Source organism: Bos indicus, chromosome 20 (genome assembly GCF_029378745.1).
Source record: "Bos indicus isolate NIAB-ARS_2022 breed Sahiwal x Tharparkar chromosome 20, NIAB-ARS_B.indTharparkar_mat_pri_1.0, whole genome shotgun sequence".
In the NCBI taxonomy this organism is placed as follows: domain Eukaryota; kingdom Metazoa; phylum Chordata; class Mammalia; order Artiodactyla; family Bovidae; genus Bos; species Bos indicus.
The window spans coordinates 70,965,452-70,989,037 of record NC_091779.1 but is presented as its reverse complement, the minus strand read 5'-3'; the positions used below and the strand labels follow the sequence as shown (position 1 = coordinate 70,989,037).

Here is a 23,586-nt window from a genome sequence, read left to right as displayed (position 1 = left end):
GGGATTGGGGGCAGGAGGAGAAGGGGACGACAGAGGATGAGATGGCTGGATGGCATCACCAACTCGATGGACGTGAGTTTGAGTAAGCCCTGGGAGTTGGTGATGGGAGGCCTGGTGTGCTGCAGTCCATGGGGTCGCAAAGAGTTGGACACGACTGAGTGACTGAACTGAAAATCACAGCAGATGGTGATTGCAGCCATGAAATTAAAAGATGCTTGCTCCTTGGTAGAAAAGCTATGACCAGCCTAGACAGTATAATGAAAAGCAGAGACATTACTTTGCCAACAAAGGTCCGTCTAGTCAAGGCTATGGTTTTTCCAGTGGTCATGCATGGATGTGAGAGTAGGACTATTAAGAAAGCTGAGCACTGAAGAATTGATGCTTTTGAACTGTGGTGTTGGAGAAGCCTCTTGAGAGTCCCTTGGACTGCAAGGAGATCCACCCAGTCCCTCCTAAAGGAGATCAGGTCTGGATGTTCATTGGAAGGACTGATGCTGAAGCTGAAACTCCAATAGTTGGGCCACCTCATGCAAAGAGTTGACTCATTGGAAAAGACTCTGATGCTGGGAAAGATTGAGGGCAGGAGGAGAAGGGGACGACAGAGGATGAGATGGCTGGATGGCATCACTGACTTGATGGACGTGAGTCTGAGTGAACTCCAGGAGTTGGTGATGGACAGGGAGGCCTGGCATGCTGCGGTTCATGGGGTCGCAGAGTCGGACACTAGGGAGCGACTGAACTGAACTGGCTGAACCCCAAGGCACCCCCGGCTTTGGGGTGACAGCGGGACCGCCCGTGAGGCCCTCAGGACGGTGGGTCTGGGGGGCCGCGCGGGCTCCTGGGCGGCAGGGCGGGTGCTCGGGAGGGAGGCAGTCTGGGCTGGGCCTGCTGCCCCTGGGCTCCTCCAGCCCTGTGCTTGCGGTCGTGCCCCCGCGCCCAGCCACGCGTCCCGAGCAGCGGAGCACGTGAGGCCTCCTGGAGGGCAGCCATGCCGATGCCGCCCAGGGGGAGGCCCCGGCAGGTCCAGCGAGGCGGCGTCGGGCACGCCCAGGCTCCTCTGCACCCTCCCCGCCAGGGCCAGGGTGCACCTCAGACAAACCCGCCCAGCCCCACGGGCGCCCCTCGAGAGCGGGGTCTTGTGGGTGCTGAGACCTGTAACCACAGCGGGTGGCCTGACTCAGAAACGTCCGCTCGGCTCTGGGGCTGGAGGCTCGCGTGGGGCCTGGGCTGGGAGCAGTATGCGTCCTGCCTTGACCAGCGTCTGAGGCTGCAGGTGGTCAGCCTCTGTCCCCGTCTTCTGCATGCCCATCTCCTCCCCTCCATGTCTCTTCAGGACACTCGTCTTGGAGCCAGGGCCCTCAGCGAAGCCAGGATGACCTCGTCATCTCCAGACCCTGAATCACGTCTGCAGAGAGCCTTTTTCCAGGAAGATACCAGGGGTCAGGGCAAGGATGTGTCTTTAGGGATCACCATTCAGCCCATGAGTGGCATCAAACCTGGGCCCCCCACCCCACCACGTGCCCATAACAGGGGCTGTGGGCCACACATGTGGGGCGGGCAGTACAGGACGCGGCGCCCAGAGCCCCCAGCCCCCACCAAGGGCGCACAGCCCGTGGAGATTGCACACCGAGGCCTGGCCCGTCCAACAGATGAGGCTGCTCTGTGAGGTGGTCTGCCTTCCAGGTGGGCCGCGTGGCCGTGCCAGACAGATGTGGGCAGCCAGGCTCCACATCTGCGACCCAACTCCAGGCCTGCGTGTCTTACGAACGTCTGTGAGCCCCCCACCCCGCCGTCCTAGCCCCCCACGTTCTGACACCTTCGCAGCCTGCCCTAAAACAGCATTTCCAGGGGTACCTGGATATGCACTCCAGGCCTCCAGACACTGCACCGTGGCTGGGAATGTCCTCGCCTCAGCACATCGAGGTCGGTGGGCACAGACCCCCCTCCCGAGCCAGGCTGGTTCAGGCTGAGAGCCTCACGGCTCCCCTGCAGTGCTCAGCAACCCCCCAAGACCCAAGGGGCCCCCACGCCCGTCAGACTGGGAAACCCTGCAGGGCCACGAGCCCCAGCCTGTGTTCACAGGTCAGGACTCCAAGGAGGGCGTGCGGTAGAGCAGCATCCGGGGCCTGGGGACCCCTCCCTGCGGGCCAACGGAACGCCCTAGTCCACAGGAGGGCGGGGTCTCTCGTGCAGGCTACAGGGCAGGACCCAGGCCCCTAGGACCCTGCAGCCCCCGACCTGCATGGGCTCGGATGGGTACCTCCTGAGGAAGGTGGCCCTGGCATTGGCTGGCTCCACCCAGCACTGGGGTCCTCTTGACCACCGTCTGGGTAGTGGCCACATCTGTGGGTGGTCGCCCTCAGCTCACTAACAGCCCTGGGCGGGTGGGCACAGGCGTTCAGGCTGGAGGCGGGTGGCTGGCATTACCTGCAGGCTCCACGGCCCCGCACCCCTGGGAGGCGTCCTTCTGTAAACGGGACGCGGGCCCCGTGCGCCCGGCACAGTCTTGCTCAGCGTTGCAGTGCCGCCTGCTCTGCTCGTGAGTCCAGGGGGACGGGAGTGCCTGCGTCTCCAGGCAACAAGGACAGGAGCCGGCCCTGGGGAGGGTTCAGGTGGCGGGGAAGAGGGGGCAGGAGGCTTGGTGCGGGTAAGGCAGTCCACAGACACCCGGCCGCAGGGCCCCCGCTCCCCGTGGCCACCAGAGTGCCCTGTGGGGAGGCGGGGGAGCCACCTGGGGGCTGAGGGCAGCACAGAGCCGGGGGCACTGGGCAGGGTCCGCGGGGAGGTAGCCCCTCTGTGTCTCTGTGTCCCGAGCTCCCCTTCTCATAAGGACAGCCGGGATGAAGCCACCCTAGTGACTGCATCCACCTTAATCGCCGTCTCCAAACGCAGTCATGTTCTGAGGTCCTGGGGGGTCAGGACCCAGGCGGAGGAACACTGGGGACAGCAGCCAGGCCGGCCCACTCGTCGGTCATCACAGAGTCCCGGCACGTCCACCACCCACCACCCGCTCCACAGGCGGTCGTCCGGCGGGCCCTGCCTGGTCCCTCCCCTGCGGCATCCCCAGCGCCCAGACCATTCGGCTCACCAGCCGCAGAGCACGCAGTTAAGTTTCACGTTAAACTAATTAAACATTTAAAAACTAAATCCTGTTCCAGGGTTGCACTGGCCACGTTTCAAGGGGTCAGCGGGCCCCTTCCCCACCCCTTCTCTGTGCACACTTTCCCGTCTCCTTATCTTCCTGTTTCTCCGTCTCGCTCTGTCCCCCAACCCCAGGCTGAAGTTACCGCCCGGGGTGCTGCCAACTGACCCACCCCCACGAGCCCCGTCCCTCCGCAGCCCACACTCTGCCCTTTCGATGCGTGTGGAGCTCAGTGCAGACAAACCAGCTGAACGTCGAGAGAGGAGAATGGACTTTACCCGCCCGTTCCCCCCACGGGGTGGCCGCCGGATCCTGGGCGCCTGCTTGCGAGGCCAACAGGGGCCGAGGAGGCTGTGGCCCTGTGCCGGCTCCCCTGAGGCCTGGGGTGTGACCCGCCTGTGCAGGGCAGGGCTGGGGACCCTCCAGACCCCAAGAAGTCCCCCTGGAAGGGGGCGGCCCCCACAGCCCGGGAGGTGAGCCCACGAGACGCCAGAACGTCCCAAGCACCCCCTCAAAGAAAGCCAGAGCAGCCCCGAGCTGTGCTGTGGGTGAACCTCCCCGACTCGTGGCCTCTTCTACCCCAGGGCCCCCTGCTCCCTGAGCTCAGGGCAGGGAGTCAGGGAGGCTGGCACCACACCCTGCCTCCACTGAGGCTGCCAGAAAGCACCCACCAGCCCCACAGACAGCAGGAAAGAGGGCGGCCGGACGGCGGGAGGGGAGGGCTGCCCGGCTCTGAGCCCATCACAGGGCCCTTGTTGCCACACACATGCACACACAGGCACATACGCACCCTCGTGCCCACAGACACACACACAGACTGTTCACACAGACACACGCGCACACACACAGGCAGGCTCCCTGCCCGTGGCCAAGACACAGTGCGGAAGTCAGCGCCGGGCCCTGCCTGCCGGGTCCCGCCTCGAGCGCCTGCACCCAGGCCCCTAGAGGGCATGAGGCTCAGCCCACCCCAGCTCTGACCCAGGAGGTTTGCTGCACCCAGGGCAGAAGTGCAGGAGGCTCCCACCCCACCCTGAGCAGAGGACAGATGACAGCAGAGGCTGCGAGGAAGGGCGAGGAAGCCACGAGGCCAGGAGCACGCAGGGCCCACCCGCCCTTCCCTCTGACAGACCCGAGCTCCCGGGTCTGTGCTGAGGACCGCCAGTGCGGGTGGGGGTGCAGGAGGGGGAGTCCGGTCTGTGCCCCCAGCTGAGGGCAGCCTTGAGATCCCCGCACATCCAGAGAGGAGGGCCCTGGGCGGGCAGGGAGGCTGGAGGCACGCCGCCCCTTCCCACCAGGGGCAGAGGCAGAGCCAGGGGCAGCAGCGTGGCTGGGCCGTCCTGACCTGCGCCCACCCCTCCAGGACGGGAAGGGCCTCACGGGGAGTGCTTTGAGACAGGAAGGCCCGTGGACAAACACCCTCTTGTGAGAGGCCTGAACGCGCACCTGCAGAGAGCAATTTAGATTAAAAAGGACCACTCCTGGGAAGGCCTCGCGGTGTGAATTGAGTTAATCAATCTGGCCTCTCCCGGAAGATGGAAGACGGGAGACCAGGGTTCTCTGGGCGGAACGGAGCCTGGGGAAGAACTTACTTTTCCTGTCTGCCCGGCCCTTCTGTATTTCCACTTTGGGGGTGTTTTGTTGTGTTGTAAAACCTCTATGGCAGGAAGCAGCATTTTCAGCCATTTTAATATGCACAGCTCAGCGGCATTAAGGACAGTCACGCTGCTGTGTGAACACCGCCCCACCACCCCCAGAACTCTCTGGTCTCCCCAAGGGAAGCCCTGTCCTCAGCATCGCTGAACCCCCTCTCCCGCCCCAGCCCCCAGCCTCACCTCTCTGCTTTCTGTCCCCGAGACCGGGCTGCTCGGGGGCCTCACAGAGGGAGAGTCCGGCAGGCTGTCCCTTCTGTGTCTGGCTCAGCTCACTGAGCACAAAGCCCTCACAGCTCGCCTGCGCTGTCGCGGAGGCCAGAGCGTCCTCCCGTTCCAGCTGGAGCCCCATTCTCTCTTGCGTGCCCACCACGGCTGTGGATCCGCCAATCCAGCGATGGCACCGGGATGTTTCCACGCCGCCACTGTGAACTCAGGTGCTCGGAGTCCGTTCAGGCTCCTGCTTTCAGTTCCGCTGGGTCCACAGCCAGGAGTGGAACCTCTGAGTCAGGCAGTAGCTCTGATTAGTTTTTTGAGGAATCGCCAGGCCGTTTTCCGCAAGGGCTGCACGTTTTCCGCTTTCATCGGCCGTGCACAGGCACTGCTACTTCCACATCCTCGCCGACACTTGTGATTTTCTGGGTTTTTTAATAGCCATTCAGATGGGTAAGAAGTGGCATCTCGTGGTTTTGATTTGCATCTCCCTGATAACCAGTGCAGCTGAGCATCTTTCCACATGCTTACTGGCCATTCATATGTCTTCTTTGGAGAGATGACTTTCAGACCTTTGCCCGTTTTTTAGTGGTTGGATTTTGTTGCTATTGTTGAGTTGTGGGTGTCCTTTATATATTGTGGATATTAATCCCTCATCAGACGTACGAGTTGCAGGCACCTCCTCCCACCTGTCGGTTGTCTTTTGACAGTGTCCGTTCATGCCCCATGTTCGTAGTCACCCCTCCAATCACTATACTGGGCCAAGAGTCAACCCTGTGGACACACCTCTGGAGTGCCAGCCCAGGCCTGTTTGGGGCCACAGCCCTGCTCACGGGGACAGAGGCCAGGTGGGAGGCGGAGGGCAGGGAGCCAGAGGCCAGGTGGGCACTACCCACAGGGTGCAGGAGGGCAGCCTGAAGTGGGCGGCCACAGGGGCCCCGGGGCAGAGCTGGTCTGTGCGCGCAGCCGCCAGTGGGTAAAGGGCGTCCCATGGCCACCGATAGAGACCCCCTTGTGCCTATTTGCGGTGTGAGCTGGCACGTGCGGGGTGGGCAGAGAGGGCCCACCCAGGGCATCGGGGGCCGGGGCCCCACCGTGCCACCTGACACAGGTCCTGGCTCTCAGGAGCTAAAGCTTCTATTTAAAGAGAAGCTTGATGTGTAAAGGGAGCTGGTGCCTCAGAACTAACCCCCTGCCCGGCCCCAGCCCCGGAAAAGAAGCCGAGATGAATGTTCTGTAGCAAAGAAGGGAAGCCAGGGACGCGCTGTGGGTGGTTTAAGCTGCAGGAGGAATCCTCCCCCAGCTCCCACAGGGGCCCATACACAACACAGACACACACAGACAGACACACAGACACACACAGACACAAACACACACAGACATCAGCATTAGACACACTCAGACACACACACAGACACACACAGACACAAACACACACAGACATCAGCATTAGACACACTCAGACACACACACAGACAACACACAGACACACACAGACACACACATACTAGACCCACAGACACACAGACACACACAGACTAGACACACAGACAACACACACACAGACACACTAGACACACAGATACACACACACAGACACACACAGACATTAGACACACACCAGCACACAGACACACAGACACAGGCACACACAGTGGCACACGTGAACATTAGATGTGCGTGAACACACACACACACACAGAAACAGCACAAACACACTCGCTCGAGTGCTCAGAGCGAGAGGCCCGCACTTCCCTCCGCCAGGCGTAACCCCGGGAGCCTGCAGGACTCGCGTCTCACCAGCATAACACCCTGTCTCCAAAAGGACCCGGAGGGCCAAACCCTGATCAGGGTGGAGGTGGGGCGATGCTGGGGGGACGGTCCCCTGACGTGGGAAGCCAGTCTCCCCGCCCCGCCCCGGCATCTCCAAGGGCACAGGGCAGGGCTGCCCACAAGGCGGGCAGACAAGGGGGCTGACCTCCCCGGAGCCCCTCAGCCTCAGGCCCCTGGGCACCTCCCACTCCCAGGCCAGCACACCCGCCCAGGCCAGCAGCAGGAGGGCCGGAGGCCCAGAGCAGGCAAGCAGAGGTCGAGCCCACGCTGTGGGCACCGCTGAGACCCTGGCAGAGGCCCTGCCGCCCCCTCACCTGCCTCCTCCCAGGGCGGCCGTGCAGCTGATGCTGTGGTGCCCGCCTCCCCAGGCCCAGGGCAGGCCCAACCAGGCCACATCGCTGAGCTCCCGCTGCCCAGATGGACAGGCTGGCGGGTGGTCCTCAAAGTCCCTTGGCCAGGCAGGCCCCACCAGCCCAGCGGGAGGCCCCTCCCGGAAGTGACGGAAGTGACAGGCGCTGTCCACTGGCCCTGAGAGGCAGGGCCTGGCCCCCGCTTCTAGAACCTTCTGCTCAGGGCCTGTTTCAAGGGCAGCCCGCCTCGGGCCACAGAGACACGGAGGTGGCCGGGGGTGGTCTGGCCTCTGAGAGGCGGGGCCTCTGAGTGGTGTGACCCTCAGGGTGGGGACACAAGGAGGAGGGTAGGGGAAGCGAGGTGTCTGGAAAGCCCACCGATCCCACCGGAGGGCCTGCCCCGGGGCCTCTCTGCAGCACCCCTCTCCCGGGAAGTCCCCACGCTCGCTGCCGGCCGGGTCCTCCCCGACCACCCGCGACCCTGCCCACCCCCAGGGCCCCTCCCGGGCGAGCTGCGTGGCCGCCTACCCGCCCTGCGCACGGGACCAAGTCGGTGACCAGACCGCCCAGCGGCTCCTCCAGTTGGTCATCAGTGGCCGGGAGGCCAGGGAGGGCTCCCGACATGGCCTCGGCCTGGGCCCTGCCGTGAGGAGGCGCCCCTGGGTCACCCCACCACCTGTGGGTGACGGGCAGCTCAGGACAGGTGCCCTCCGAGCGCTCCCTGGCTCAGCCCCAGGCACACTGGTGAGACCCGCACTTGCTGCTTTCAACTTAGTCTGCGTTGTCTTCTTAATGGCAGCGTCAAATAATAGGTCCTTTGTTCTCGTCCAGTGGGAACGACAGAAAATCGTTGGATTGATCCTTGGCGGCGCTGTGCCCGTGAACTCCCGTACCGCTGGAGCCTGGCTGTCTATCGGCTGGGTAGCCAGGCAGTGGCCCCAGACTCAGCGCGGTTTCTACCCCTGAGGGCTGGACGCTGAATGGGTGGGGGCGGGGGGCGGCCGGGAGCCTGAGCCCAGACAGCTGCCCCACAAGAAGAGGTGGGTGGGGGCGGTCCTGGAGTCAGGGGTCCCCGTTCTCACACCTGCAACGTAGAGGACGCTGGGCAGTGCCCTTCCTGCACGTGAGTGTGAGCATGGAGACAGCAGGAGGCCAGCGGAGGGCGTCCCCAGGGGCACAGGCCAGCACAGTGGGCGCCGAGGGCGTCACAGCGGGTGCCGAGGGTCGGCATCACAGAGGGCGCAAAGGGCATCACAGCGGGTGCCAAGGGTCGGCATCACAGAGGGCGCCGAGGGTGGGCATCACAGAGGGCGCAAAGGGCAACAAGGCGCGGGGCAGGTCGTGTCCCCCTGCTGGGCCCTGCCTCGTGGGAGAGCAGCCCCACGCGGGACGGCGCCCATCGGGGTCCAGCCAACAGGCCAGGCTGAGGCCCCTTGGCCCAGGCCGAGGCTGTGTCGGGAGCCCTCCCTGGGCAGGGGTCCATGGGGAGCCTGCTGCTGAGCCTCTCGCTGCCACGGCCCCAGAACGTGCACCCCTCTACCTCGGTTCCCCAGAAGGGATGCAGGCCGGCACGACACCCCAGAAATACGGAGTGGCTCTGATGCGCACCCCTCAGCGCCTGCAGAATCCGCGCTCACAGGAGACTCAGGGTCTGCGGGAGCCGGGAGGCCCCTCGGAGGGAGCGGGGAGGCCCCTCGGAGGTGGGGAGGACCCCTCTGGTTCTGGGGTTGAGGCTGCGTGCAGGTCAGTCATCAGGTGCCCACGCACCCCCCACCCCCACCCCGGAGCCCAGGAAATGGCTCCCGGCGGAGAGCGGGACTGGAGACCCAGTGGCCTGACCAGTGTCCGATGAACCAGCCCTCCGAGCAGACGGGGCGGCCACAGGTGCCTGCGCCCTCGCCCTCGTCCGGGGTCTGGAGGCTGAAGGTGAGGCGCAGGCAGGGGGTCAGGAATGAAAGGCAGGGGTGGGGGAACTGGGGAGGAGGCAGCGGGGACGCGGGCGCGGCTGGCGGTCCTCCGAGCACCTCAGGCTGCGGAGGGGCCAGCGTGTGCTTGGTGGTCCCCGAGTCCCCGCCCCTACACACCACAGCTGAGTTGGCCTGGACCCTGCACTCCCAGAGCGGTGCTGTCACTAGGAGCCTGGGGCTGTCGCCAGCCAGTCCCCAGGGACAGCGGCCCAGGACGGATTCCTGTCCGGAGCCCCGCGACAGGCAGGGGGACCGTGATGAGGGGCGCTCAGCCAAGGCCCTCCCCCGTCCTCCCCCCGGGGAGCAAGGCAGACGGGCGCACCAGGTGAACCCCAGTTCGACACCACGCAACCACCCGCGGCGGCCCCGAGGTCAGCGCCCCGGAGTCCTCCCGCCGGATCCACGGCGCCGGCCCGGCCCTGCGCCGCGGACGCGGAGGAAGCGGCGCCCCGAGGGGGCGCACCTACCGTAGTAGCGGCTCGGCTCGCGGCAGTAGCGCAGGATGGGCAGCGCGTCCACCGCCGGCGGCTCCGGGGAGGGTGCGGGGTCCGCGTCGGGGCCCCGGCCGGGGCTGCAGCTCTGACCGCCGCCGCCCCCGGGCCTGGGCCCCGCGTCCCCCGCCCCGCCCGCCGCGGGGGTGACCACAAAGCGCTGGGACATGGTGGCCCCAGCGGCAGCCCCGGCCTCCGGGTGCGGGCGCTGCGAAGGCGGCGAGGACGCGGGCGGGGCCCGGTGTGGGGAGGGCGGGGAGGAGCGGGGCCTGGAGGGGCGGGGCCGGACGGGCTGCACCCGAGAGGCCAATGGACCCTGAGCCCCTGGGACCTAGGCCGGCGCGGGCGTGGGCGCCCGGGGCCGGGCGGGCGGGGCGGCCCGGAGCGCAGAGAGGGACGCGGGCACCGCGGAAAGCCGTCGGGCCGTGGGCAGAGGCTGTGCCCACCTTCGCAGAGCGCCCCTGCGCTCCCCAAGACGCTGAAACCTTGCTCTGGAAGCCAGTACTGTCTCTTCAGGAGAGCGCAGCCGCGGGGTCTCCTTGCAAAACCCCGGAGACCCCGCCCCAGGCGCCAGGGCTGGTCTGGGGAGAGACAGGCCAAGGACGCTGGAGGTCCGGCTTTGGTGTGGGGAGTGCGGCCACCCCCTGAAGCAGCCTGGGGACCTTGAGAATGCCCACTGAGGGCCAGGACCAAGACTCCCCAGTGACCGAGGGTAGAAGCCTCCCACGGGGAGACTCTGGGGGCTAGGGGCCCTGGCCTGGCATTTCCCACCCCCCACTCTGGGCTCTTGGCCACCTGGGTCTAGTCATTCAGCCCAGGAGGTCAGGCAGATGGCCTCCCTCAGAATTCTACCTGGCAGAAGCCCCGGGAGGGCAGGAGGGCTAAGGTGGGGCTGGGGAGGCAAGGGGGCCCTGGGCAAGAACCAGCCACCTCTGTCCCCGGGTTTCCACGGCAGGGCCCCCAGGGATGCCCGGTTTGCTTTCCCTCCAGCCTCAGGTTCACCCCCCTCGCACCTCACTCCTGTGCAACACTTCACTCATTCATCCATTCCCTGAATGTGTACTGGTGCCTAGCAGAGCCCAGCCCTGGGATGACGCAAGGAGGCCGGAGTCCCTGCAGCTCTGAAGCCTGAGTTCCATATGAGAGGCCGCGACAAGAGCTCTGAGTAAGAGACAGAAAGAGAAGGGGTCTGGGGGTGAGATTTTAAATGGGATGTTGGAGCAGTGCCAGAAGGTGGTGACATTTAAGCAGTGACTTGAAGGTGGTGGGTGTTCAGCAGTGCAATAGTTTCCTTTCATTCACCTCTTGATCCATCATAGCTGCTCCTGGTCCAGCCCTCACATTTGTATTCCAGTAGTGGAGGGAAGAAACAGTGGAAGGGACAATCAGCACCCCTCCCCAGAACGTGGCCCAGAAATCAGACACCACACCGTTAGCCAGAATGTGGTCATGTGGCCACACCTGCCTGTTGAGAAGACTGGGACAGGGACCTGCCAACGTTTGGAGCTCTGCTAACGAGGGAAGATGAGAAGTTAGGGTTAGAGGCCCCCAGAGCACAGGGGGACAGGTGGAGAGCTGTGGGTGAAGCCTCCCCTCTTGCACTCACCCTGTCGTTATCTCCCCCACCTCCAACCACATAGCAGCAGAGAGGGTGAGCAGAGCCCTGTACTCACAGCTGCAGGCACACCTGGCCTCTCCCATCTCTCTCCTGCTCACACTAGCAGGCACACCTGGCCTCTCCCATCTCTCTCCTGCTCACACTTACAGGCACACCTGGCCTCTCCCATCTCACTCCCGCTCACACCTGCAGGCACATCTGGACACTCCCATCTTTCTCCCGCTCACACCTGCAGGCACACCTGGACACTCCCATCTCACTCCCGCTCACACCTGCAGGCACACCTGGACACTCCCATCTCACTCCCGCTCACACCTGCAGGCACATCTGGACACTCCCATCTCTCTCCTGCTCACACCTGTAGGCACATCTGGACATTCCCATCTCACTCCCGCTCACACCTGCAGGCACACCTGGACACTCCCATCTCACTCCCGCTCACACCTGCAGGCACATCTGGACACTCCCATCTCTCTCCTGCTCACACCTGTAGGCACATCTGGACATTCCCATCTCACTCCCGCTCACACCTGCAGGCACACCTGGACACTCCCATCTCTCTCCCGCTCACACCTGCAGGCACACCCAGCCTCTCCCATCTCGTTCCTGCACAGCCTTCTTGGCTTTTGCTAGGTTCTCAGGAGGCCCTCCTGGCAGAAGTGGGGTTTCCACAGACCCTCTGTTCCCATGATTCACAGGACGGCAGTCCTGCCTCAGCACCCCCACCTCTGCTCTTCAGTATTCTCTAGGCCATTTTTGCCTTCAATCTTTTCCCCTCAAGACGAATATTTGAATCACTGTGGAAAGTTTTCCCCCAAGTGCCTTCATGTTTTGATTGAAAAAGCATTCACTCTAAAAGTAAATTTGCTGGAAACTGTCTTTAAAGTGTCTAATCTTTCCACCCAGGTCCCACAAGTCTTTCTCATTATATTAATTCACGCATGTTCACATTTTTTGTTGCTACTGTAATGGATCTTGTAATTATGCTGAAATGTAAAAACCAAAACAGGACAAACATTACTGGCTGTTGCATGTTTGTTTTGTGACCTGCCACCTCCCAGAACTCTAAATTCCATTATTCGCTTGTTTTCCCAGTTTCCTCTGTGGTTTGCAGGGATTTTTTTTTTTTTTAACCTGTAAAGAATGATAGCTTTGTCTTTCTTTGTTGCTTTTACTTCTTCTGTTTTCGTCCCTCCTTTTGTTCTTATTTTGGAATTTTCTAGAAATTCTGGGGAAATATGAAATAACGCATTTTCCAGAACTGAAAAGGGAACAGCCCTGGAGGTCATCAGCAGTCATCAGAAGCACCAAGCTGGGAAAGGACCACCGAGCCCTCCTCTGCCCTGACACTCCACCCTGAGACCAGAGGCGGCTATGGGCAGGCTCGACCCGGGAGGCCTTCTCTTCCCTCTGTCCGGGGCCCGTCAGGTGAGGGGCCCTCCCAGCCTCTGCCTGAGGACAGCCTGCGCCCCCACCCAGCCTTGCCTCTGCGGTGCCCACAGTGGCCTGGCCCAGCCAGGCTCCCTGTCTGTAGTCCTGGAAGTCTGGAAGACTCTGGGGCTGCGCTGACTTTGGCCAGTGGACCTCGGGTGAAGAGGCCCACTGCACCCCCAGGCCCTCGGCCCCGTGTGGGCAGGGGCTGCGCTCTGAGGATGAGCAGGGAAATGGAAACGGACAGTTGCAAAGCAGACGTTAACAGTGGCGTCCCGGCCATACAAGTGTGCTAGGGGAGCACGCACGCACCCGCAGCCTAGCTTCCAGAAGCCCGGTCTCGTGGCAGTGCTTGGGCTCTTCAGGGGACTCGAAAGACAAGTGTCGGAGTGGTTTGTGGACAGAAGGTGATGGGCTAGGCCTGGGACGGGGCCTCTGGGCGTCCACGGCAGTCAGTGCCGTCAGCCATCTGAACAGGAGCCACGCTGCCTGCCTGACTGCCTGGCAGTCATTCAGGAGCTCAGGCGGCACTGGCCTCTCTGACGGGAGTGGCCCTCCTCGGCATGTCCCACTGGCCCTGCCAGGGCAGCCACAGGGTCAGACCAAGGCGGGCCCCCGCGGGCTGTAGTCCATGCTGGCCCAGGGGACCCACCGTCACCTGGAGCTTCCCAGAGGCCCCGCTGCACCGGGAGGGACGGGACCGTTGTTATCCGAGGAGAGGAGCTGACAGCGTGGGCGGCGCCTGTCTCCAGGTCCCATCCAGACGGCCCGGGCCCTTTGGAGCCATCCTCCAAGACGACACGTGTGTGGACACACGCGCGTGCACACACACATACAAGGCGCCTGGGGGCTTCATTTCATTGCCAGGGAGGCCTGTGGTCAGAGGCCTGAGCAGTCACTCCAGGGAGCTGGGCTCTGTCTGGTGGGAGACCGCAGAGGGGCTCGTCACTGACCTAGAGGCCGCGCCCCTCCCCATCAGCAGCTCCTCAGCTCCTGTGAGCACCTCAAGAAGGCCAGCGTCTCCTTGGAATGTTCCCCTGCCCCCCCACCTCAGAGCAGGCTCCCAGGGAGAGAGGGCTGCAGTGTGAGCAGAGGCTGAGGGGGGAAACAGAGACAGAGATAGAGACCGAGAGAGCGATACAGTGGGGTGGGGGGCAGGGCCCCTGGCCTCCTGCTGTGCCTGAGCTGAGAGGCCTGTACGACCCCCTGAACAGCTGCGCTCGGGCCTCGGGACCCCTCTGGGCCCTCGTGGGGCTGACCTGCCTTCAGAGATGCAGACAGGGCGGCTGGGGAGGAGGTGAGGGGCGTGCAGAGCCGTGGGGGTCAGGGGGCTTCCCCCAGCATATGAGGCAAATCCCGAGCACCCGCGAGCACCCCTGGGGCTGGCTGGAGCTGGGGCTGAGCCTCCCCAGGGAAGTGCCCCTGGGGTGGAGGGCTGGTCCTGGGGGCTTCTGAGGTCTCAGGCTCAGATGACCTCTGCCCACCCTTCTCCAGTCTTCTCACCACTGACCAGGGCTTTCAATTTTGTTCCGCCTGTGACTGTATCTGTAAACACTAGTGGGAAGAGCCTGCTGGCTGGGCCTGGGCAGTGGGCTGAGCTGGGTCGATTCCCAGCTGCCTGGAGGGGAACAGCGGACCCGAGCCCCTGGGGCCCAGGAGCAGCTGGTGAACCTGGGGTGGCGGGAAGCCTTCAGGAGTGGACCTGACCCGGCCCTGTGGGCAGCCATGAGGTCAGAGGGGGCTGCAGATGCTGGGAGGGCCCAGCCCTGTGTCTGCACAGTGATTGCGCTGAGCCCCATGGTCATATCCCTAGGTGGGCTCACTCCTGGGGGCAGCGAGGAGGAAGCCGTGCAGCTGGGCGTCCCTGCTGGGGACCAGGAGCCACTGCAGAAGCAGAGCCATCACAGGCACTCCCCTGCAGCGCTCTTCTGCAGGGGTCTGACCGTGCGAGGCAGACGGCCTGAGCTGACGCCCGTCCTGCCCAGGCTCAGCTGCGTCCACCCTACCCGTGTCATCCTGAACGATACCCAGCGTCCCAGGGTTTCACCTGCGAGCATCCAGACGGCCTTGTATTTAGTAAACCCCCTCCCTCCATCTGTGGACTCAAGCCTGATGCTCTCTAGCTGCCCGAGACCACGCCCCCTCCCAGAGGAAGGCCCGGCCGCTGCGGGGTGGGGGCGGGAAGGAGGGTCATGGGGCCCCCGCTCTGCAGGTGGGTCCCTGAAGTGCATGCTGCCTCTGCCTTCTAGGGCCTCTCCTTCCTGTCTTCTGAGCCAGGGGTCCAGGAGCCCCTCTTCCCCCGGGAACACGCAAGTTCACAAGGGAGTGAAAAGGCGTCGTAACAGCCGAGCGCTGACAATGAGGAGAGCGGCTCCTCAGGTGCCCTGAACTGCAACCCGTTCGGAAACTATGGCGGGAGGCGGTCCGTCCTCTCCAACAGATTCGTCTGCCACCCTAACGCTCCTCTAAAAATAAAGCCCACGAGTTGCAACGTCAAGCGGAAGGGGGAGCGCGAGCGTCCTGCGTCCGCGGGAAGGCCTCCCCTGGAAGGGGCGGGGTCTCCCCGGGCCGAGCCCCCCACGTGCGCGTGATGGATGGTGCCCACTGGGCCCGGGGGCCCAAGGTGCCATCCTGCAGCCCGGCCAGGGCCCGAGGGCACGTGGCCTCCCTGGGCCGGACGCTGGAAGGGGACTGGGCCCGGGGCAGCTCCCACAGGGACGTCCTCCTCCCTCTCAGGCTGCAGGGGCGCCATGAGGGGGCTCCTTTGCCCGGAGCTGGAGCCCGGGGCAGAGCCAGGCGGCCAGTCTGGGCCGGCCCCGCTGTCTTGGCCTCGCCGCCCCCCGTGGCTGGGGTGCTGAGTCACAGACCGCCCCCAGGAGATGGTGGAGGAGGCTCCTTTGTCCCCCAGGGCGGGGGCGTCGTGCCCCCGCTGTGCCCGGCTGCCCAGGCGGCCTTGCTCCCAGCGTTGCCGTGACAAGCACGTGCCTGGCCGGCCCTCAGGCCCCGGGGGAGCACAGCCCGGAGGGCGCTGGACGCCCCCGAGGCCTGGAGCCGTGGCCAGCGGAGCCCACTGAGGGCGTATGAGCTTGGCAACCAGGGTTGCCTGGTGCCCCAGGCAGGTGCCCCCAGGGCCCGGTTAAGAGGCGGGGGTGACGCGGGGCCTCCCGTGGGGCCAGCTCCAGGGCCAGGTGTGTCAGGTTCCCGGGAACACAGTGCTTGGCGCAGCAGCAGCTTCCAGCCAACGGCCTGCACCCTCCTGGTCCTGCAGGGCCAGGCGAGACACGGGCCACCTGGGGTCCCAGCCCCGCAGAGTCCAGGAGGCTCCCTCTGGGTCACTGTGAGGGAGCCCTCCCCACCCCACGGGGGCGCCTGGGGTTGCGCCCTCTTGCCCGGGAGGCGGCTCCTCTCACTGCCTCCCGTTTCAGTTTCGCTTCCTTTGTGGCTCCTGGCTGTGAGGGCAACTCCCACCGCTCCGTGTCTGCAGAGGATGAGGCTTGCTCTGGGCCCACTGCCCCGTGAGATCCTCTGCAAGGCTGGGCTCCCTTGGCAGCTCTGAGACGCTTCCCAGTGAGGGGTGGGCTAAGGGTTGGGTGTGTTTCGGGGACAGCACTGCCCTTGGGAAAGGAGACCCCTGCGGCTGCAGGATGCAAAACCCGAACTTGGGGGGATGGTGTCCCCAGCCCCGGGAAGCCCCTCCCCTCAGCCAAGGCGGACACAGACCCGCAGCCACCGCATCTCACTGACTTTGGGATGCTCCCCGGGCCCTGGCCAGCTGCCCAGCCCGACCCTCTGTGGCCACCCATCAGGAGTCCATGGGCAGGCACAGTGGGGTGGGGGGTTTGGGGTGAGGCAGGGGTTGGGGGTGGTGGAGGTGCAGACTGAGGGGTGACGGGGAGCTCAGCAGGGATCAGCAAAGTCCCTGCACCTCTGAAAGGTGATGCTGGGCTGTAAGGCCCTCACTGCCAGGAAGGGGTGCCCCAGGCTTTTCGAGGATGCATAGTTGGAGCCCAAACATGCAGGGCCCCCTGGAAAACACCTGGAGGACTGGCTTTATTTTTGTGTCCATCCCCCGCCTTCAGAACGTCCTCTTCAGGCTCTGAGCCACCCCAGTGCCCAAACCGGATGGTACCCACCAGCCCAGCAGGACTCTGGGGCACAGCAGCGGCCTGTGGCCCTTGATTCTCTGTGGACACCACTGTATTATTTCCTGCTTCAGCACCCAGGACGGCACGCAGTGCCTTGGACATTCAGAAACTGATGTGGAATGATGGGTGGATGGAGGGTGGGTGGATGGAGGGAGGGATACAGAGATGGTGGATGGAGGGAGGGACAGGTGTGGTGGAGGAGTAGACAAAGGTGAAAGAGTGGAGGGGGTGGATGGTGGATGAAGGGTGGATGGAGGAATAAATGGAGGTAGGGATACAGAGATGATGGCTGGAGAGAGGGACAGATGGTGGCTGGGGGTGGATGGATGGTAGATAGAGCGGTGGATGAAGGATGAGAGGAGGGAGGGTGGACGGACTGACGATGGATAAATGGAAGGACGAATGGGTGCAGGGACGGTGGAGGAATGGATGGTTGATGGACAGTGGGTGGATGGACGATGGGTGGAAGAATAAACACCTGAAACTCCCCTTACAGTGCAACTGTGCTTCGTCGCTCAGTCGTGTCCGACTCTGAGACCCCATGGACTGTAGCCTGCCAGGCACCTCTGTCCATGGGATTCTCCAGGCAAGAATAGTGGAGTGGATTGTCATACCCTCCTCCAGGGGATCTTCCCAACCCAGAGATTGAACCCAGGTCTCCCCCATTGCAAGCAGGTTCTTTACCGTCTGAGCCATAAATTGGCACTCGGTAAATATCAATTTTTATTCTTCTTTTCTTCTGAAACCTGTCGAAACAGCTATTATCTGCCCTGGACCCTCAAGGCTGTTCGGCTTAAGTTCCCATCTTCTGCCTTTAATTGTGTGCTGAGCTCGGGTAGTGTCGTGATTGCCCTCGGGGAGCTTAAATGAGGACGGGGAGAGGGAGAGAGGGGCGGGCACCCCAGGGTGACGCAGGATGGTCCGGGGGTGGCGGGCTGGTCCTGAGGCTGCTGGGATGGTCCCGGGCGGGGTCAGACGGGAGACCACCCAGCAGGGCAGGTCCTGGCGGCAGGAGTCCCCGCAGCCCCATGTCACCTCGTCCTGCTGGGAAAGCTGGCGTTTGCCCGGGCGCTGCCTCTCTGCACGGCCTCCCGCAGGTGCCAAGGCCCCGAGACCAGGCCTGAGCCCTGCCCCCCGGCCGCTGCTGGTTTGGCCATGGTGGGTGACGAGGGCTGGCTGGTGAATGGTGGGTGGGGGTAGGTGAGGGCTCGGGGGACATTTCTGCAGGGCCAGGAAGGAGGCCCCAGTCGGGGGCATCTCCTCCTCAGGCTAGGGCCAGGGGTGCTCGGTGAGTGGCTGGCAGGAGGTGGGCTTTGTCCTCACCGAGGACCCCCCAGCAGCAGAGTCCAGAGCTGTGGGTTTGACCAGCCTTGGCTGGGCTGCCCTGGCTCTGGAATCAGGCCCAGAGCCCCAGGTCAAGGTGCTCAGACTCCCCACTGGCCCTTCTCTCGCCCCCCGACCCTGTCCCCATTGCTCCCGGGTCTCGGGGTCAGCCCCCAGCTGTAAGCCCCTCCCCACAGCTACACCTGCCCCACTTTGGACTCATGGACACGGAAACTTCGGCCACCTGACCCGCCACCTGGCCCAGCACGGCCACCCGATGCGTTGGGCTCCTCCCACCCCCATTCCCTTGGGAGGTCAGGTTTCCTGGGCTGGGCATCTCAGCCAGCTCCAGCAACAGGGCCCCCGGGTAATACTGGCCCCGAGCCTCCCCACGGCACCTCCCACGGCTTTGGCGACAGGTGGTACCCGGAGCCTGAGACCTTCAAGCCTCAAGGGACGGCAGACCCCAGCCGGCCCTGCCTCCCGCACCGGGTGGCCCGGGCACTGCCTGCAGGTGGGCGATCTGAGCTGCAAAGAATCCTCATGCCACGGCCAGCTGGCTCCTGGAGGAGCTCTCAGACAAGGCTCCCAGCTCACGCAACCTCTTTGCACCATCCAGCTACCTGTCCACTCATCAACCAGCCGTTCCAGCTCCCGACGGTCAAGGCAGGCCTTCCAGAGCCAGGCCTTCTGGGTTTCAATCCCCAGTGGCCACAGGCAGCAAGCACCCAGCTTCCTCAACGTTCTACAGTGGTTGTAAGAGTAAAAAGCAACCCCTGTCATCCCTTCGAGGGTCCAGCAACTGTGACCGTTGAGGTTGGCAGAAGCCTGGAACCCGGGGGAGCGGCTAGGAGGGAGAGGGCCGGGCAGTGGGGCTGAACGGCCACCTTGCAGGGAACAGGCTGTTTTGGGTCCTGCCCCTCCGAGGCCTGCTGGGCATCAGTTCTCCGTGGTGTGTTTTCTGGTGACATTGGTAGATAACTGATGACACTTGAGAATGTGGCTTTCAGTTCAGTGCAGTCCCTGTCGCGTCCGACTCTTTGCGAGCCCATGGACTGCAGCACACCAGGCCTCCCTGTCCATCATGAACCCCCAGCTTGTTCAAACTCAAGTCCACTGAGTCGGTGATGCCATCCAATCATCTCATCCTCTGCCCTCCCCTTCTCCTCCTGCCTTCAATCTTTCCCAGCATTAGGGTCTCTTCCAGTGAGTTGGTTCTTCGCATCAAGTGGCCAAAGTATTGGAGCTTCAGCTTCAGCATCAATCCTTCTAATGAATATTCAGGACTCATTTCCTTTAGGATTGACTGGTTGGATCTCCTTGCAGTCCAAGGGACTCTCAACTGTCTTCTCTAACACCACAGTTCCAAAGCATCAATTCTTCAGCGCTCAGCTTTCTTTATGGTTCAGTTCTCACATCCATACACGACTACTGGGAAAACCATAGCATTGACTAGATGGACCTTTGTTGAGAAAGTAATGTCTTTGCTTTTTAATATGCTGTCTAGGTTGGTCATAACTTTTCTTTCAAGGAGCAAGCGTCCTTTAATTTCCTGGCTGCAGTCACCGTCTGCAGTGATTTTGGAGCCAAAAAGATAAAGTCTATCCCTCTTTCCATTGTTTCCCCATCTATTCCCCATGAAGTGATGGGACCAGATGCCACAATTCTGAATGTTGAGTTTAGGCCAGCTTTTTCACTCTCCTCTTTGACTTTCATCAAGAGGCTCCTCAGTTCCTCTTCACTTTCTGCCGTAAGGGTGGTGTCATCTGTGTATTTGAGATTATTGATATTTCTCCCAGCAATCCTAATTCCAGCTTGAGCTTCATCCAGCCCGGCATTTCACATGAGGTACTCTGGATTTAGAAAAGGCAGAGGAACCAGAGATCAAATTGCCAACATCCACTGGATCATTGAAAATGCAAGATAGTTCCAGACAAACATCTACTTCTGCTTTATTGACTATGCCAAAGTCTTTGACTGTGTGGATCACAACAAACTGTGGAAAGTTCTGAAAGAGATGGGAATACCAGACCACCTGACCTGCCTCCTGAGAAACCTGTATGCAGGTCAAGAAGCAACAGTTAGAACTGGACGTGGAACAACAGACTGGTTACAAATAGGAAAAGGAGTACATCAAGGCTGTATATTGTCACCCTGCTTATTTAACTTATATGCAGAGTACATCATGAGAAATGCCAGGCTGGATGAAGCACAAGCTGGAATTAGGATTGCTGGAAGAAATATCAATAACCTCAGATATGCAGATGACACCACCCTTATGGCAGAAAGTGAAGAGGAACTGAGGAGCCTCTTGATGAAAGTGAAAGAGGAGAGTGAAAACCTGGCTTAAAACTCAACATTCAGAAAATGAAGGATGTGGCATCCGGTCCCATCACTTCATGGGGAATAGATGGAGAAACAATGGAAACAGTGACAGACTTTATTTTCTTGGGCTCCAAAATCTCTGCAGATGGTGACTGCAGCCATGAAATTAAAAGGCATTGCTCCTTGGAAGAAAAGCTATGACCAAAACTAGACAGTATATTAAAAAGCAGAGACATTACTTTCCCAGCAAAGGTCTGTCTAGTCAAAGCTATGGTTTTTCCAGTAGTCATGTATGGATGTGAGAACTGAACCATAAAGAAAGCCGAGCGCCGAAGAACTGATGCTTTTGAACTGTGGTGTTGGAGAAGACTCTTGAGAGTCCCTTGGACTGCAAGGAGATCCAACCAGTCAATCCTAAAGGAAATGAGTCCTGAATATTCATTGGAAGGATTGATGCTGAATCTGAAGCTCCAATACTTTGGCCACTTGATGCAAAGAACCAACTCACTGGAAAAGACCCTGATGCTGGGAAAGATTGAAGGCAGGAGAAGAAGGGAAGGACAGAGAATGAGATGATTGGATGGCATCACCAATGCAACAGACAGGAGTCTGAGTAGGCTTTGGGAGTTGATGATAGGAAGGCCTAGTGTGCTGAAGTCCTTAGCATCACAGAGTCAGACATGACTGAGTGACTGAACTGAACTGAACTCTGCATATAAATTAAATAGGCAGGGTGACAATATACAGCCTTGACATACTCCTTTTCTGATTTGGAACCAGTCTGTTATTCTGTGTCCACTTCTAACTGTTGCTTCCTGACCTGAATACAGGTTTCTCAGGAGGCAGGTCAGGTGGTCTGGTATTCCCATCTCTTTCAGAACTTTCCACAGTTTGTTGTGATCCACACAGTAAAAGGCTTTGGCATAGTCAATAAAGCAGAAATAGATGTTTTTCTGGAACTCTCTTGCTTTTTCCATGATCTAATGGATGTTGGCAATTTGATCTCTGGCTCCTCTGCCATTTCTAAATCCAGCTTGAACATCTGGAAGTTCTCAGTTCACGTACTGTTGAAGCCTGGCTTGGAGAATTTTGAGCATTATTTTTGTGAAATCAATGTAAGTGTGCAGTAGTTTGAGCATTCTTTGGCATTGCCTTTCTTTGGGATTGGAATGAAAATTGACTTTTTCCAGTCCTGTGGCCATTGCTGAGTTTTCCATATTTGCTGGCATGTTGAGTGCAACACCTGGGACTTGAAATAGCTCAACTGGAATTCCATCACCTCCACTAGCTTTGTTAATAGAGATGCTTCCTAAGGCCCACTTGACTTCACATTCCAGGATGTCTGACTCTAGGTGAGTGATCACACCATCATGGTTATCTGGGTCATGAAGATCATTTTTATATAGTTCTTCAGTGTATTCTTGCCATCTTTTCTTAATATTTTCTGCTTCTGTTAGGTCCATACCAATTCTGTCCTTTATTGTGCCCATCTTTGCATGAAATATTACCTTGTTATCTCTAATTTTCTTGAAGAGATCTCTAGTCTTTCCCATTCTGTTGTTTTTCTCTATTTCTTTGCATTTATCACCAAGGAAGGCTTTCTTATCCCTCCTTGCTATTCTTTGGAACTCTGCATTCAGATGCTTATCTCTCTCCTTTTCTCCTGTGCCTTTTGGTTCTCTTCTTTTCTGAGCTATTTTTAAGGCCTCCCCAGACAGCCATTTTGCCTTTTTGCATTTCTTCTTCTTGGGGATGGTTTTGATCACTACCTCCTGTACAATGTCACGAACCTCCATCCATAGTTCATCAGGCACTCTATCGGGTCTAGTCCCTGAAATCTATTTCTCACTTCCACTGTATAATTGCAAGGGATTTGATTTAGGTCATACCTGAATGGTCTAGTGGTTTTCCCTACTTTTCTCAATTTAAGTCTGAATTTGGCAATAAGGAGTTCATGATCTGAGCCACAATCAGCTCTCAGTCTTGTTTTTGCTGACTGTATATGGCTTCTCCATCTTTGGCTGCAAAGAAAATAATCACTCTGATTTCAGTGTTGACCATCTGGCGATGTCGGTGTGTAGAGTCTTCTCTTGTGTTGTTGGAAGAGGGTGTTTGCTACGCCCAGTGCATTCTCTTGGCAAAACGCTGTTAGCCTTTGCCCTGCTTAATTTTGTACTCCAAGGCCAAACTCGCCTGTTACTGCAGGTGTCTCTTGACTCCTACTTCAGGTGTGGCTTTAGGTTTGCTGACTTTTTAAACGTAAGAGAATTCAGTCACACTTGAAACAGAAACAAGAACCAAAACCCTACTGTGTTCAAAACAGGCGTCTCCTGTTGCAGTCTCACCCAGTCTTCATGCCTGCTGAGTGTCTGTCACCTCGTGTCCACGTGGGGGCAGAGAGGTCTGTACCAGCCACCAGCCAGCTCTCATGTGTCCCTGGCCATCCCTGTGGACATGGCGGGCAGACAGGTCACACAGCGGTCACTGACCCGCAGGAGCTGATGCCCACTCTTCAATGTCAAGCGAGCAGACTTCACGGCAGCCTCGGCCCACCCTTGAGCTCCCCCCAGAAGGACCCCCAGCAGGATCCAGAGGGCAGGGGGCCCCAAGGCCCTCCCTGCTCTTCAGCTTCCCTGGGCCTTTCCCCGGGGACAGTGCTGCTGGGCAGAAGGTACAGACAGACCTTCCTGGGTTTGATTACCTCATGTGAGCCCAAGGTCCCTGTTGGCAGGGACATCTCAAGCTGCGCGAAGCCTGAGATAGACTCCAGTGAGGGCCACCCGGGGGTGGGGGTGGGGATGTGCAGCCTCTGAGGTGGGCAGAGAAGGGGAGAGCACCCCAGGTGAGAGTGGATGAGGGGCCAGAGGAGGCTGACAGGGGCCAGAAGGGGCGCCTCACGAGGTGGGTGGGGGCAGCACCCGGCCCCCTGCGGTTGGTCCTGAGCTGGAGACCAGTGGAATCAGGGACGCAGGGATCGTAGGGCTGGATGGCTTCTGGGGCGGCCGCCGCAGGCCCGGGGCCGAGTTCTGCTTCCACGGTTGGTCTGGCCGCTGTCTGTCTTTCTCCATCTTCAGTCTCTCACATACATATTAAAATAGA

The 23,586-nt window shown here is 60.6% G+C and overlaps 1 protein-coding gene across 2 annotated transcripts in view; it reads right to left on the bottom strand.

Annotated features, from left to right (window-relative positions):
• Positions 1 to 9,820, bottom strand: part of SLC12A7 (solute carrier family 12 member 7) — a 65,320-nt gene extending 55,500 nt beyond the window's left edge. For both annotated transcript variants that reach the window (XM_070774897.1, XM_070774898.1), the window contains exon 1: positions 9,622 to 9,820. In XM_070774897.1, coding sequence (XP_070630998.1) covers positions 9,622 to 9,814 — 193 coding nt within the window. In that variant the 5' untranslated portion in view covers positions 9,815 to 9,820. The remainder of the gene's footprint in view (positions 1 to 9,621) is intronic.
• Between the last annotated feature and the right edge of the window lie 13,766 nt (positions 9,821 to 23,586).